The sequence below is a fragment of the Dermacentor silvarum genome, chromosome 2 (genome assembly GCF_013339745.2).
Source record: "Dermacentor silvarum isolate Dsil-2018 chromosome 2, BIME_Dsil_1.4, whole genome shotgun sequence".
NCBI classification, from domain to species: Eukaryota; Metazoa; Arthropoda; class Arachnida; order Ixodida; family Ixodidae; genus Dermacentor; species Dermacentor silvarum.
Genome location: NC_051155.1, coordinates 214,969,066 through 214,986,349, shown reverse-complemented (window position 1 = coordinate 214,986,349; position 17,284 = coordinate 214,969,066). Strand labels below are relative to the sequence as shown.

At 44.9% G+C, this 17,284-nt stretch overlaps 1 protein-coding gene across 1 annotated transcript in view; it reads right to left on the bottom strand.

Moving 5' to 3' along the window:
* Window positions 1-10,760: 10,760 nt before the first annotated feature.
* LOC119442588 (lachesin) overlaps window positions 10,761-17,284 on the bottom strand; it is an 89,853-nt gene continuing 83,329 nt past the window's right edge. Inside the window, exons 10-11 of the mRNA XM_049662247.1 lie at window positions 14,841-14,962; window positions 10,761-12,634 (exon numbers count right to left, since the gene is read on the bottom strand). Of these exons, the coding sequence (XP_049518204.1) occupies window positions 14,877-14,962 (86 nt within the window). The 3' untranslated portion in view covers window positions 10,761-12,634; window positions 14,841-14,876. The remainder of the gene's footprint in view (window positions 12,635-14,840; window positions 14,963-17,284) is intronic.

Sequence of the window (17,284 nt, the reverse complement as noted above, 5' to 3'; positions counted from 1 at the left end):
TTCACTGAGCTCTTTTGGGCAGCATATAGGTCACAGGCGCGCATCTGTTCGTCACGGAGTGGCATTTTCAATACAAATGAGGGCCGCCAAACAACTGATGTCGATGGATAAATGTCTTTATCGCTTGGAAACAGTACAACAGATATAAATACGAAAAACCAATAAGACAGGCAACGTAAGCAAATCATTAGTCAAGTATAGAACCCCCCAAAAAACCACAGTGTTTGTACCAAGAATCACTGAACGATATAGAGGACAGACAGGGATCGACATCCTATACGAAGTAGACCGAGTAGGCAGAGCGGCGGGCATTCTACCAGGACACTCGAGAATTACGAGGCGTGAAAATTACGCTGAAATGGACATGTCCGACTGCTTTCATCACTTGTTCTACTGGCTCAGCCAATAAACAACCAGCGACAGCGATATTCCCATAAGCGATTGATCTAGGATAGAGCGACAGTTAATCAGTGCCAAAATTGGCTGAGAAGTTGTATTGCTTCTCGGGAAGCATGTGCTACGGTAGCTTAGAGTTGGACACTGCTGGTCCTGTCGCCCTTATTGTCCTATTCCCGAGGCCACTGTAGGTGCGTTAATCATTGTCGCTTGTAAATTGTTAACCTTGCCAGTACCATTGTTAACATTTTCAAGCAGGTTCTTCATCTTTTAGTTCCGGCTCTTCCTTTCTAGACAAGGAAAAAAAAATATTTAATTGAATGCACCATATCACTCGCTCCTCTAGTGTCCCCACTGGCACTACAGTTGCGGTTCTATGGCGGCGACCTAATATATTCTTTGCAGAAATTCAATGCTTCCTTTCATGCTTTTACAGAATCAATCACTAGAAGTACGAAATTGTCTTCTGTGTTCTTGCACGTCTTTTCTCGCAGGCTCCGCATCCCGTTCAACGCGTCCAAGCCTCACTTGCACCTTCACCCTGATAATGAGGTCGTTGGCATCACTGGCAGTGCTCCTGCGTGTGACGTGATCGTGACTGCAGGAGGCGCTTCGGTTGCTGGGCGGGTGCCGTGTTCAGAGCGGGACTGGGGACGCAGAGGGACGTTGACCTGCCCACGTCATGTGCTTCCACTCGAAGAAGCGTCGAGCTTCTCTCAAGCCGGCTCCGCGCTGAGCCGTCGTCTCCTGTTTACTTGGAGGACGTCCGAAGAGAGCACCGATTGATGATGCCAGCGGAAAGCTGTGGTGGCAGTTGTTGACTTGTTTTTGTTTTCCCGAAACCCTCAAATTGGGACGTCATCCGGGTGTTTCACATCGGACAAGAATGCAGTTGTTAGCGCCGCTGTACAGAGGACTCGTGATGTTGAGTGATCCTTTTGTTGCGCGTGATGTGCAAGGCTGTTTCGTCAGCCGATGTCTTACGTGGCAAATTCTTCATGTTTAATGCCTATACATAGTCCGTAAACGTAAGCAATTCTGACGCATTGCAACGCCGCGAGCAGCGTCATCAAGCGCCGACTGAAAGTCAGTACACAGAATAGCACGACTCTCAATAGCGACAAATGTTTCGCTGGCGCAGAGAGAGATATATGCAAGGTTTAAGGATATGCTGGATATGTTAGCCTGGCTGATCGCTTGGCATGGTACTCCAGGGGCTGGGTGTCGAATACAAACGTCTATGTCTAAACAGGCGTCCTGAAGTGTCAGTTAGGACCTCAAGCATAATCAACGAAATAATTGAGTTCCGATAGCGCGAAAAGAGAAAAGGCGTGACGATGTCGTCAACGCGTGGAGCGCTAACACAGTCCTGTAAGACATAGAATTGCTATAGAGGACGCGGTCTGCGTCAATGGTTTGTCGACTTATTGACCGCATATAAGTGAAGAGGCAAGTGGCTATAGCAACAGTCGCTGAATATTCCAGAATCTCATTATCTCAATATTTCAGAGTCTCATTATCCAGAAGCACTCATCAAAAGCAGCGCGGAAAGGAGCAGATAACAGTGGCAACAGTCATTGACGTTGACGAAAAGGGTTACCATTTTTGTAAATGTAAAATGAGGATAAAGTATATTTGAAGAGCAAAATTGTGTCTGACAGAACAGATTCCGGTGCTTTCCCGTAATTTGGGTCTCTTCTGATACGTGGTGGCATATTGAAGCATTATTAAATTACACCTGTGCGAAAACCTGTTTCAACATCAACAAATGAGACTATAGCTCTGGACATAAACAAGACAAAGTGTTCATAGAAGGATAGATTGAAGTGATCAGCAGGGTGCAAACAAGGAAAGATTCAACATGTCAAGATTTCGGCAAACGGACTTGTTTTCGTCAAGGAGCCGGCGTAGAGAAGTCTCTTTGCCGAAGCAATGTTTCGAACGTGCAGCTTTCCTTGTTTGCTCCCTACTAATCTCTTAAGTCTTAGACGAAGCCACGTGGGTTTATCTTGACATTAACAACTTGTTTGTGGTTCTTCACGTTCCCAAGCTTCTTCGCATGGGCGAACACGCATAGGTACACACGTGGGCAAACACACAAAGGCATGTTGCCCTGCACTGCGCCGCATGCAAAGAACGGCGTAACTACAGGTGTGCTACAAGTCGACTGACAGAGCCGTTATATCTAATTACTCGTCACGACGAACTTCGCACCAAATCGGCAGAACATTTATTCTTGCTCTCTTTTCGAAATTTCGACCAGCGCCGCCTAAAGTGAAATCCGAAATTATCATCAGCTGAAAAATAAATTAGCGCAATAAATGACACAGGACACAAGAGAGGGAGAGAAAGACAAAGACAAGATGGCGCTTGTCTTTTTCTCCCTTTCTTGTGTCCGTGTCTCTTATTGTGCAAATTTACTTGCTTATTCAGCAATTCGAAACTAACGAGCTAATTCTTCTAGTAATTATCATCAGTTTTGACGCATGTAGTCTTTTGTCGGAAGCGGGCAGGCCTCTTCACCGATAAGTAAACATATTTTCTGGTAATCTGGCGTTAAAGGGTATTTGTATGTTTGAACTTGTAGTAATTCTCGCTGAGTAAACTGTCGAGGCTTCAAAAAGGCATTATACAGTATCTTGCACCACACGACAGGTGACGGGCGAATTTCAGCACAAATCAAAGGCGTTCGAAGCACTAAAATGTTCCTTCGTGCTCTTTCCGCACTTCAGTAAAAAGTTTTTCTCATGGAAGCTGTGAACGCGTATTGAAAGTACCGCACATTTCCTTCTCTAATAAATTAAATACACACGCACCGTAACGCATGCCTAGTCTCCGCGGGCCTTCGTAGTAGCGCGAAAGCGCGTCTGATTCTTACGTAAATGCTGCCATTCGTTTTTGTGTTTGCTAGGTAGGGCGGAGGGGGGGGGGGGGGGGGTAGTACAGCGGTTCTGCGTACCAATGAATGGGGTCAACCTCAGAAGCTGAGCTTCTGGTAACCAAAAGCGCTTGCTTTAGTACTCGCGTCTTGGAAAATAGGGACGTTGTTAGGCCTCCCGAGCATGAGGCTATGCATATGTCAGTAAAGACCACGCGCGAGTTAGTTCAACCTGAGGCAAAACAATATAGGCAAGAAACGAGAGCAGAAAGAAGAACCTTTGAGCAGAAAGTGGGTGGCACTTTGAGCAGAAAGGTGGTGGAACAGACACGGGGATACAGAAACTGATTTCGAAGGTATAAACTCAGTCGAGCTGACACTTATTTCGAGAAATTTGGCTTATGATTAAATATTTAAAGCACTGTAGACCGGACAAATGAGTATAGAGGATCAGAAGACACACGCGTGATATTTTGGCATCATAAATAGAAAATAAGATCCGGATGTCTGTGGAAGAAACAGAACGTGAGCGTTAAGTCGATATGCTCGGTGCACATTTTAAACCGGAAAGGGCTCAAAGGAGAATACATAAGGACAGATAGGAGATGACGATACAGGCGCTAACAGCGAGTCTGGCAAACATTGGGACCTGCAGGATGGGAAATGCGGATGAAGCCATGTAACTGAACCATGGGGTTTTGCGCGGCCTTTTGGTGCATGATGGAAAATAAAACTGCACTACTAAGTCTAATGAACAGCGCTCTACTAATATACAAGAGTAAACATAAGAATACGAGATAGGGACGCTGGCTGGAAGTGTGGCGCACATGAAAGTTTGAGGGATGAGCAACTTTTAGAAGCTGATCACTCTATCATACTCACGTACTCTTGACTGAAACAGTGAGTGATAGACTTCGCCACAGACGCGTACTCTAACGTTAATTTATTTTTCTCATGTTTTTTATCTGCTTGGTATATGCTATCGGCTTGGTATTATCGAGCTTCGCTGGAGATAAAACAGCCAACTTTTTTTTGTCAAATTAGGGAAGTATTTCACAAAAGAGTTATGGCCATTTACGTTAAATCTTGTTCTGTGAGAAACACAACCTGCAAATGACGCTGTGTGCTCGAATTTTAGTTAAACCACAGATTTACAGGCGGTACATGTGTTTCAAACCTTGTTAACTTGACTGCTTCATCACGTTTGCACAAGTGCACGACAACGTGAACTTCATGTTATAAGCCACTGCGGCTAAGCATGTGGTGGTGGTAATCAGAAAACAAAAGGCAAATTTCCCATTTTATACGTTTCGTGTGTGCAAAGTGGGAAAAGGCGAAATTTGCACCGGTTTAAAGGCGGAGCCATGGGAATGCAGCGGTAATGATTTCTGTTTCTTTCTTATTTGCGATGCATCTGTAATTACAGAAGCACTGTGTAAAGGAGCATTGCGTACATGTGTATAAAGTTGCAAATGTCGATAGAATAAACATAGCGTTATTACACGTTCTTCTGCCTTTCGAATTACTTGAAGTTGAACTCCCAAATCATGGTATTCAATACTGATTAAGAAAATGACACAATGAACTTGAGATGGTCAAAGCATTAAGCTTCCCTGCCCACGAAATGCATGCTAAAGTGTGGAAGTCCCCGTTGGTTTCGGTTTATTCCCCTCTCTCATCCCTCAAGTAGTATAATAACAACGTAACATTGATTGTCTGAGCGACCACAGGAACAGATAATCTAAATGTCAAAAGTATGTTGTCTACTCGGCATCTGATTACGGTGGACACCAAAACAAACCTGTAGGACTTCCTAGAACATACACCATTCGTCAAAATTCAGGTGAATGAGGAGGTTTTTCATTTATAGAGTTCAAGACAGCTTTGAAGCCTGATGATGCAATAGAAGGAGCACCAGGTAGCTTGAAGTCCACTTTCATTACAGGTTAAATAAGCCGACCACCTTCGCACTGGTTGTGTCGCGCCCTGGAAGTTCTATAAAATGTCTTCTGTAGGGCTTGACTTCTTCCAGCTCGTTAGCCTATCTTTTTGTACAGCAAGACTGACAGCATACGAGCAGGGCGGCTGGATGCACGCTGCGTGAGTACATGCAGCGTGCACTCTACCCAATTTCATGAACCCGGGAAAGCGTCCTTCGATTAGCAACGATGAAACTAGATTTAAGAACACTTCGCGGCGCCTGTGGCATGTCGCTCTCCATTTCGGGATGGAAGGCTGTGCTGCAAGAAATTAAACTGCAGAGCTGGTACGCATTCGTATCGGTAATTAGGTGACTGTGGTTTATACACCCCGTCGTGTTGACCTCCCTTTCATCTGCGGAAGTGCCTCATTAATGCATGCTTCAGTCAGAAACGTGTAATAATAATAAAAAAATCAGAGAAGAAGAAGAAGAAAGGCTAGACACCCACATACTTTCACTTCCCTGCGGCTTTCCTTTCACATATGCACTGCAAATATACGTCGAGTGAAAACCTAATCCAAACCACTCGGTTTCTTGTGTTAGTCCCCATTCTAAACGTTCAACGTACAGGTGAGTGCGTCTTTTTGATCTCCACTTGCGCTACGAACTTAGGGGCACGGTTGTAACCCCGCAACTATTTCTTTTATTTTACATTCCTTAGTAGCTTGACCTGCAGGGACGGGCCCTACTGTATTTTGTACTTTATTCTTTGAGATTTGTCATCTCGCTCTTTCTTTCCTCCTTCCTCCCCTCCTTCCTATCTTTCCTTCTATGTTTCTCTCGTCCTTTCCGAAGAGTAGGCAGGCGTTGTGCCCCTTCTGGTGGCAGTTGCCAGCCTTGCTTCTCGCTTTCTCTTTCCTATGTATATGTTTTCAAATCAAATAATAATAATTGCGCTAATCCAATTTTTTGTGATCGTTCGCATTAATCTTGTAGCCTCTCGTCAGAATGCGTTCCTGAAGTTCTTTCTTTAGAAGTAACTTTTGACAGCAATAGAACATACAGCTGCAAACACCCTTGAGAATCCATAACGAACATCAAATTCAAGAGAACTACGGCTCGAAGTAGCATCGGCGCATCGCTAAGTAATTCAGGCAACGCCATCCAAACAATGAGGACACGGGTTGTAAGACAAAGGAAGACACGCCGAATTTACGCTCAGAAGCCTGAACTGATGAACATGGGCTGGGGCAAAAAAACATTTAGACACTGGCCAAGATGTGCGGAAAGTCACTTGTGTCCAGTTTGTTGGGGCGAAACGCGAAGTCGTCCGAATGTGATGCGCACAATGTTTCAAAAAACGCATTTCATGTTGACGGTGAATGCTTAAAACTAGGCGGCTGACCGGACGGCCATTATACAGCCCATGGCACGGATGACTCTTGCTACTATTACCATGCTTCTAGCCGACGTTCGCGTGCTCGGAATGCCGAGCTGAAGACAGCAGGCCGGACATCACTGGACTGAGTTACAATCTCAGCTTTCTGCTTCTAGGTGTCTCTGTCATTCAGAAGGTATACAGCCCGCGAATAAACCTCTTCACAGAACACGGTACTCGTATACCCTTTAAGAAGATCGGTCATAGGGTGAGAAATAAAGATAGATATAAAGATGCCCTATTAACATTCTTTATACTTTCTAACAACTTCCTAGTGACTTTAGCGACAACCTATTTACATTTAGAATCTAGTAACACTTGTTTATGCAATGTCGAAAGACACCCTAGTTACTTTTCTTAAGGATGTTTTTTTTAATATGTTTAGAAATTGAAGTTACTTTTTTATGAAGACAGTTTTTATTAGCTCGCTTTTAAAACTTGAAGTGACCTTTAGAGCACAGATCTTAGGCGCCTGTTCCTGCGTTAATCGTCGGCGGCGTCCCTCGTCCTACCTCGGCGTAACCGGGTGAACGAGCACCGCGAAAGATGAAAGAGCGAACGTGGAGCGGGAGATGAATGACGGCGAGAGCGAAGAGAGCGCGAAGAGGATAACGGAGGAGGAGAGTTTGGCGAGAGGGCGAGGAGGTAAGCGGAGTGCCGCGCAACACGTGTTCTGCGGCTACGATCACTACGAGATGGCGCCAGAGTAGAGCGCGTCGTCAGTTCACCGATGACGCCATCGAAAAGGCATGCGACGAGCGCGTCAAAACAAAGCACTGCATGAGCGGAGGTCTGTCTGCGGCGGCTGCAGGAAATCGAGGCCACGCGTCACCCACGTGCTTCCTCTCGCGACGTCCCGATTAGCGAGGCGGTCGCGCTACACTTCGCTCCGTCTCTAACGTGTCGCACGAGACAGATTGTCTGTGCCAGCCAATATATATAGCGAAATGAGAAAATGTCAAGAGCTACGCTAAAATTTCGCGTTATGGAGTATCGTTATCGTCAGGTGAATTTTTTTCTTAAGATAGCTTTCACTACGATTTCTTCGTAAATTGGAGTTACTTTCTTCTAACAAGAATTTTCGGTGGAAAGCAAATAGCCACTTTTTATACTTTTTTCTAGAGACACAACTCAATAGGACACTAGAACGTTTTCATAAAGGGGTTTTCGTGACTACAAGTAAATGCTGAAATTTTCAACATTAAAAAAATATAATTGTGCGATAATGTGAATATATGTAGTAATTTAAACAACCAATGCAACAAAAAGAAAAAGGAACATTGCAGCACAGACGGCACTTTACAACGTAAACGATACTAAATGCTTGAATGAAGTTGTGGATTGTAGCGCGAACTGTCCTCTTGCTGGTCGGAAATGCACAGCTCCAGACGTTAGCGTATTATAAACGCCATAGGGTCGTACTTTTCGAATATGTAGTTTGCTTTACCTGCAGTAGTCTTTTTTTCTTTAGTGCGTTCGTGTGCTCACGTTAACTGCTTCGATTATTTGCTTTTGTTTAGCATGTCACTTGCTAATTTACTGCTTTTTACTTCCTCCCCTTCCTGTTATATCCCTGTCATAGGTATACAGTATAAATGAATGAATGAATGAATCGTGTGAACAGTCATAAAAATTCAACATGATCAAGTGGGACATTGAGGAAAATTTTCCCGCAAGGAGGTGAAGAAGCAGCAAGAAGGAATACACTGATCATTTTCTTCTGCTTCTTCTTTCGTAGGTTTTACGAGCCAAAACCAGTTCTTATTATGAGGCAGGCCATAGTGGAGGGCTCCGGATTAATTTTGACCACCTGGGGTTCTTTAACGTGCACTACAACACAAGCACACTGATTATTTTTCTTGTCATTAAAAAAAAAAAAAAAAAAACGTGGTGGTAGACGCTGTCTTTCAGAACTCTCGGATTTCCTGGTTGTCTCGGATTTCTTCACCAAGGGTTCATCGGTGAACATGATGTGATGCGGAGAAAAGTCCAGGAAAATTTTTTGGTCAAATGTGTTGCACACACTCCGGCAACCAGTTCTAACAATCTCAGGCCGAATTCACAAAGCTTTTTGTTCGTAAGTATTATGTGCCATTGGCTAGCCGCCTTCGCTAGTGGCATATCCAGTATCTTGACTGGCTGAAAATTTCTCTAACGAAAAATTCTATCGTCAGAACTTTTAACAGTGGAGCTGTTTAAGCCGGGCGTAATGTGTCTGCTGAATTCAAAAATGTGGGCCGATCCTGGCGGCAGTGCAGAAATGAACTGCCTGGTTAAGTCTAGCCTGTGAACTAGCGGCGCTGAGCCTGGTTAAGTCTAGCTAAGCATGGTTGGACTAAAGCTTAGTCAGTCATCGATAGCCAATTGATAGCCAATCAACAGTTAATCGATGATCGATAAATTATCAATAAATTCCGGAATATGCTGGGGATGACTTGGTAGTGCTTAGCCCAGCCCAAATACGTGGCTAATACCTTGCGATAGCCAATCAACAGCTAATCGATAATCGATCAATAATCAGTAAATTCTGGGAAGTGCTGGGGATGACTTGGTAGTGCTTAGCTCATGCCAAAAGCCATGAATAGCTAGGTGCCCATCAGTTCCGCTGTCTCTTTAGCATTGCGCCTCCAGCGTAAGCTACGCAAATTTCTTTTTTTATGAATATAGGTCCTCGTCATTAGGTGAAAAAATGCGGATGCACTGTACAAAGCCTCTGACATCGTGGGGTCAGAGTTAGGACCTCGCTTCCCTGAAACCGCTCTGGCCGTGTTGGTCAAGTTGACGACCGTTCGCAGGCAGTTAACACTCAATATGCAAGTGGGCTATGGCTTTCAGTAGTTTCCTTAGGTGCATGTCAACAAGCAAGATGATCAGGAAGGTATAAGAGAGAGAGAGAGAGAGAGAGAAATAGAGCGACAGAGTGAGCGATGATGGGAGTGAACCACTGGAAGAAAGCGCCCTCTATATCGCTCAGAGACGGCTGAATTGAAAGGCCGCCTGACGGCAGACGCCGTGAATTCAGTGCCGAGGATGTTCCAAAGCGATGGTCATCGATCAAAATCGTTTATTTTGCGCTGCCTCTCCTCTAGGGTCCCTCTCGCTCTGTTCACCTTCTTATTTTCCGTCTTGTGCGGCCACCGCCCTGCCCTCTCTATGCGATGAATGGTGAATCGGGTGGAAACTGATTGAAGATTGGCTTGCCATTCATCCGAAGAAAATTCGTTTCTGGAAATAGAACACCTTCGATTTGGATGAAATTGTTTACTTCTCTCCGGTTGATGGAGGACGCGAGCAGTGGACTCGCTGCGTTCTCTTCCTCCCTGCTTCTCGCTTCTTTTTAATCACTTCCACCTTACCCCTTTTTGTAAAGGCAGAGGTCTCCTTATACTGGTATGTGTTTTAGTCTACTCATATACTTGCTTTTTTTTCTTACCTAGTTTTTTCATTGAGCGTTATTCTCAAACGTTGCAGTCAAGCCCGTGTTGATATAACAAAACGGTGAGAAACGCTGAAGTGTAAAATATGGGAGACGGTTAATTTGCTTACCTTATACGGAAGGAAATCTTGTAGTGCTGGACAAATAGAGTGACAGAGCAGACGGTGAAATGTAGATGTAACGTCATCTCGCACCAACGCACACCGACCAAACTTTCGTTGAATGTCTCTCATGCTGCTTTGAAGATCTCAAACAAAATCGAAAAAGCTACTTTTCTTATGGCTTTTTGTCTATAGGCCATTCGCTAAATAACTGGGACAATTAAAGCATTCATTCATTCATTCATTCATTCATTCAAGATTTAAATCGATTAACCTTTCGAGCGGTAACAGTTGACTGACCGCTCCTTGTCGTGCGTCGTGAGTATTGATTCTGGCGACCCATGCAACAAATCGTTCAACCGATTCGGTCATTTCATTCTATTGCTCATGATTTCCATCTAAGCCAAGAAAGTTTTCTCAGTATTATTAGTTTTGGCCCAGTTAGAGCTCGCCTGAGGTTAAACTGTCACAAAAAGAAATTTGAGAAGCGAAGTCTTGCGACACTTTAATATGCATTGCAAATACAGTGGTGAAATCGAAGTCACCACGGAATCTGAAGCAGTCACAAAGTCTAACAAGCTTTGAACACCTTTATTTCTGCTTTATACACAGCATATGCCACCACTGAGTTCACAGCAGCGGATCACGACGAGTCCGTAATGGAGAACTTTATAATGATCGATGATGTATGTATGTACACATGATGGAGTGACATAGTATTAACAGATGTTCTACCTGAGAGAGGAACTAAGAGGCTGGTGTGGCCACCTTATATTTCTGTACAAGGTCGTTGGAGCGGTAATTAATGCCTTAACTTTTCGTGCGCGGCAATGGAAGAGGATGCGGCGGTTACGAGAGCATACAGCATAACTTGCGCTGAAAGGTCCTTTTTAGAGTATTCACTGAATCAATTTGCGAACTCTTAGCCCAGAACTTCTGAGCTACACGTCATCTGCGTCCTTATTTATAAGACTTTCATGATAAGCCTAGGCCTAACGAACATTTCTGGATAAGATACTCAACGAGCGAATGAAGCAGCGCCTCTAGACACAGCCTTACAGTTCAGCTTGTTCTGCTTCTATCCCGCCTGATAAACGCGTTTCTGACTCTCTGGGAAGCAAGCGCACCTATGATTACCGCAGATATGCGATGGAAGTCTTCAAAAACATGAACAAAAGAAAAGTGAGCGGATATAATTGGACGTGTGCCACTTTAAGAACCATGTTTCAAAAATGTGTTTCGTCATGCTTGTTGACACGTTGCTTCTCTTGAGATCAGCAAAGTGTAGAAAAGTAATGCTTGGTTGTCCTTTTAGACATAGGCCACCTAGGATCGATCGCCAAGCCCTTTTGGCCTCCCTATACTGCAGCGTAAATGTTTAAGTGACCGTCTTGAAGGAGACCGTTACGGAGTCTGCGGGAGGTGTTGTGCCCCACGCTTCTGGTAGCTGTTATATACGTCCCTGAACTTAATTCCGAAAGAAGCATGCAACGACTCGCTGTTCCATACTGCCTGTACAGAGAACATGGTGGCTCACCACGCTTCTGTTCGAGGCCGGGCTTGTCAGAGGCCGAATCATCTCGGGCTTGTCATCGAAGTTATAGAGTTATCAGCGATATTACAAAAAACAAATCAGATAACATCGCTGTCTGTGTCCGATGCCAGGAGAACGATGTGCGCCACATTATACGTCATTATGCTGCAACCCAGGCGAATGCTTTTCGCTAGATGATGTCTCGAATGAACACGAAAAAGCGAGAAGAGCTCCGCTGACACGTAAGCTTAATGCATAACGAAAGGCAAGCTACAAACTCACTCAAAGTACAGATCTTTGAGTGTATGACAGCTTCAGTGCCCTACGGAGACGGCGTTGATGCTATCGTTGAATAAACGACGCCAATAGTTATTCTCAGGCGTTCGTGTGTCTGCGCGCTTCGGTGAGCATTGCCTTTGTCGACGTTTATGTTGATTCCTTCCATCCTTTGTGTACACGACTTTGCTTTTTTTTTCCCTTTTAACTGACTGGGAAACACGCACGTAAGCTAGAGCTCGGCCAATAAGCAGACGCCATGCAGAGCAGATAACGGTGACGCAGAAAGTTCAAGAGACCGAAGACATTGAATCGGGAACGCTTACGTATACTTCTATATATACATGCACTACACCCGTGTGCACAAATACACGGGGTAGCAACACAACAACGCCACTTATTTACTCTACTGTACAGACAACTTTGACTTGTTTCGGCGAGCTACTGAGCCTGTTTGTGGAGGATCTGGGACGCGTCGCTTTCGGGCGCCGCGTACGAGTGCTTGCCCGATGACGTGCCAAGTCAGCTAGGAGACCGCGACGTGGCAGGCATCGTTGACGTCGCAGAAGAGATGCCACTTTTGCACGCATTTCCTCGCTTCACTTGCACACGTCTTCGAAGAGAAGATGATGGAAGGCTTTCAATCGCCATAACCTTTGGAAGAGAGAGAAAAGAAAGAGAGAAGGCTGGGATGATAACCACAAAAGAGTCTGGCTGGATATTTTGCCCTTGCAGAACGGAAATGGGGAGTGCAAAGATGAGTGATATATATATATATATATATATATATATATATATATATATAGATAGAGATAGAGATAGAGAGAGAGAGAGAGAGAGAGAAAATAAATACTTTGTGAATTGGGCCTAGATTTGCAGGAGGAACTACATGAAATACATGAACACATGAGAAAACATTCTCTCTCAATTGATGCCAGATTATAACTTTATAAGATTCTGGTGGTGATATCAACTTAACTCCTCGCACACACAGATGTGCAGTCTGCGTCGAATGTTTATGGGGCGAGCGATTCGAGATAAAGCCGCATACTTCCGCAGCTTTAGCATGAAGCCTGGTTTTCAGATTTACAGCCTGCGCGAACAACACCAAAAGGTTTTATTGGCTAGGTTCACAAACTGGTCGGAAATTCAACGCTTTCTAAGTTGCCGTTGCTCGTAAAATTTTGACGAGGACTGTAGATATGGGGGAACAGATTACACGGGTCCTCGATGTTATACACCAACAACTTATACGCCAACCCTGGCGTTTATTGTGGTACGCTTAATTTCACTAGTGCCGCGATAATGTAACAATCATATTGCAATGATAATGATTTGTGTGCTCCGTCATTCGTCCGAACACCGCTCAACTATAGCCTTACCACGAGGATCAGCTTCTCAAAGTATTTCATCTTAAATTGCACCACCAAATACATTGTCCAATTGCCACTGGAAAATAGATGCATCTTTTTTTTTTTTTCGGCAGTCGCGATAACGAAAAGTTGCTGGTGAATTTTGGCAACTACCGTCTGCACTAGTTGGACTCAAATGTGCGCTTAGCAAATGCGCTTCACAGTTTATATTTTATGAATTAATAAATGTTTCAAACAGTGAGTTAACTTATGATAACCGAAAGCACTGCAGCGGATAATTTGTTGCCGAAAAAAGGAAATGACTTCTTACTTCTGCCATCCTATTCTCAGAGACCCACTGCCTATCCCAGAAAGCCATGAATGCATGTTTGCAGACACACAATACTGAAAATAATAAAAATTGGAGGACGCTTCGGCTTCGCCTTTAAGAGTGGAACGGGATAGCGTTATCGGGACCCGTTGGCATCGCATATTTCTTTGAGTAGGTTTCACTGCAACACAGAACGTGGGAAAACCAGCTTACAAAGACCAAGCTTACACCGATCTCCTTGAAGTCTGCTTCACTTTTAAAGAAAAATGCATTATTGGGAAGACATTTTTCCAGGGGCTATAAGTCGTCTTATATCAAATGTGAAGGCCCTAAGACCTTTTTTTATTATTTTATTAATTGTTTGCTATTGCCCCGACGCGCGCGCGTGTCTAAAACGCATTAGGCAGGCCATGTGCCAATTTGACCTGCGGAGGATGCGAGCGCCATCTCTATAAGATTTTCGCAAGTACCCGAGCGCGCCGCTGTTGGTATGGTAGAAATGCTGGCAAAAGGGGTTTGTGTTTGAGTTTCCTCGTAACAGAATTATGATTTCTCGTTAATTCAAATAACAATCCGACGCCACCAAGTCTGAAGGTTGTGGTTAAGTCGTACTTTACCATTTTTCTGACGAATTTTACTGTGAGAAATTTAATTTTTGTTCACTAGAACCTTACACCACGCGGAGGGCCTGCGCGGTCAGGGTGGTTTGGAATTATTTTCTCCTGCACTAACACCTTGCGCCACGCGGAGGGCCTGCGCGGTCGGGGTCGTTCGGGATGATTTTCTCCGCCATGGACGCCGACACCGACGCCGGATTTTGTGCGATACGGGACCCTTAACGCTGTCGCGTTAAAATCTGTCACCTACCAAACGCCAAATTCGACAACATCGAGAAAGCCTGCTAAGGACAGCATGGAAGCTGCAAATACCTGCACAATACATTTTAGTGACAACAATAACTTTTGGCTTTAGGGAAGACATGAAGATGACGGTTGCGTTTGCACATAACTTTGACGTTTCACCTGAAAATAACTTTAAATTATACGGAAAGAGGAGGAGGACATGCAATAATGCTGACAAGCTAATGAGGACATGCTACCAGCAAATAATACACACTTTCATGTTTCCGCAGATACAGCAGCTGCCACTCAAATATAGATAAATGTGATGGACTCACATTTTTGTGGCTCCTCTGTGCACGCTGTGCACGTTATCACGTAAGTAGACGAGCTGTGGTCACCAGGCATATCGATAGCAAGGCGACATTGCTTCCAGGGCATCCCGAAGCATCGGTTGGCTCTGCATTTTTTTTAGGAAACGACAGACGAAGAGATAAAGGATGAGCCTCGGTGTACTCGTACACATGACATTTCACACTATAATATACCCACGAGGATGCTCTACTGCTGAAAGTTTCACATCGCAGTCACATCACAACTTTCCCAACACAGTCAGTAGATAGACTGTTCACGCACAACTAACCATTTATTGAACAACAAAGCCAAAGGAATACTGTCATAAAAAGTCGCAATTTCACCGGAAAGGCAAATCATCAATTGCGATAGCAAACTAGTGGACAGCTATACTAGACTGTACTAGAAGCGGACGCCTTGGCAAGCGCCGAGGGTGAAGCAAAAAACGTGGAAATTGGGACGGCACTGCCGTCGCCTTATTTTGAATCTCCGGCCAATAAACGTTGGCTCCTGCTGTTTCAACAGCGCTCATTTCCTGAGGCGAGCTCACGGGCTGAGTAGCTGTCGTCTGCTCGACGCACCATCGTTGTTGCGTCGTTTGCATTCTTTTCCCCGCTCTTTTTCCATTTTATTTACAATAGATCAGTGGGGAATAATATCAGTGTTGCCGCCACCGAGTATCCACCTGTCAAAGCTCCATGCAGCCCTCTCTCCGGAGCGTCGCGCGCGTCTGGAAGACGGCGTTTACTACCCCCCCCCCCCCCCCCCCCACCTTCCTCATTTCCGTGCGCGAGATTGCGGCGCGATTGCCGGCGCACCGTCGCACACTTTCACTCGCACATACAGCATATGGCACGCGGCGACGATATTATCACGCGTTGACTTTACACGGAACCTCACGGCGACGGCAGAAATGTGCCTGTGGTGTCATATAATTGCTATCGCAATAAAAGAGGTAAATCTACGATTAATTCCCTTCCCAGTTCAAGTAGGTGAATGTAAGAGTGTTTTTGGGACACCTTTAGGTAACTCGAAGGCATCACGATAAAGAAGCAGGGCAGTCCAAATGTTTGTATGCGTCAACCTTTCTACAAGCTCTGCCGATGAATTTAGGGGCAGAGCGAATGCAGAAAATAAAATGAAAACAAAAAACGATACTGGCTGCACGAGACATGATGTGGACGTGCTTAGATGGCATGGAGTGTAACGTTTCAGGAGAACACCTGTGCTATGAAAGGCGCTTTATTGGACTTTACCCATAAGACATAATAAGTACATAAGACTAATAGATTTCGCACTCAGTATAATGCGGCTGCCGTTGCCCTGCAAACGAACCCACCACCTCGTGTTTAACAGCAAAACACTGTTGGCACGCGCCGCTCAGTCACCGCAACGGGCACGAAGGGAAAGCAAGCAACAAGATTTTATGCAAATAAGAGACGGCTAGCTTAGTTTTCGCATAGCTGCTCCGAGGCAACGGAAGATAAATTATCACGATAATCTAGCTGAAAAAAAAAACGACGAGATTTTCTCCACCGATTCAACCTATTACATGCGATGACTTAAGTTCTGTACCCGCCGCGGTGGCTCCGTCAGCTAAGGCGTTGCGCTGCTGAGCACGAGATGGCGGGATCGAATCCCGGCCGCGGCGGCCGCATTTCGATGGAGGCGAAATGCAAAAAACACCTGTGTGCTTGCGTTGTAGTGCACGTTAAAGAACCCCAGGTGGTCAAAATTAATCCGGAGCCCTCCACTACGGCGTGCCTCATAATCAGAACTGGTTTTGGCGCGTAAAACCCCAGGAAGAAGAAGAACTTAAGTTCTGTAACAAGTTATGACAGAAAGTTGCTAAGAGAGTCACAAAACAATGTGTCTAAAGAAAAGAAAAGCGAAACAGCGTGATTAAGCTATTACCAGTTTCGGGAAGTAGAGGAAGATTGTATTTCGCGAAGAGAAAATTGAGAGTCCAGCAAAGGGCTGATTACATCGAGGACAGAAAAAGGAAAGTTAAGTGGAAAGACTTCGAACGCGCAGCGCGAGAAAAAAAAATGCAATGATAACCTGGACGAGAGACGGCAAACGAGCACAATTCAATGGGAACAATACGCTTCTTTGAGGCACGACATCCAGATTAATCTACTTTTCTTTTTGCTGATGAAATTTCCACGCGCTTTGTTCTTGCCCAGCAACGCGTTAGTTACGTCCCGCCGACGTTAACAACTGGATCACCGAGAATATGATGCGAGCTCTGCAACGAAACGACTGATCACTGCTGGGGGAATTGTAGTCGTCGACGGGTAAGGCCGAAGCGGAGAGAAATTTGATGCGAGTTTAATCATGCGGCAGTGTTACAATAAGCGATGCCTTCCGCTTTGAAGCTGCCCTACTCAGTTATTAACTAGCAGCAAGTGCAGTTGAGATTGCCATA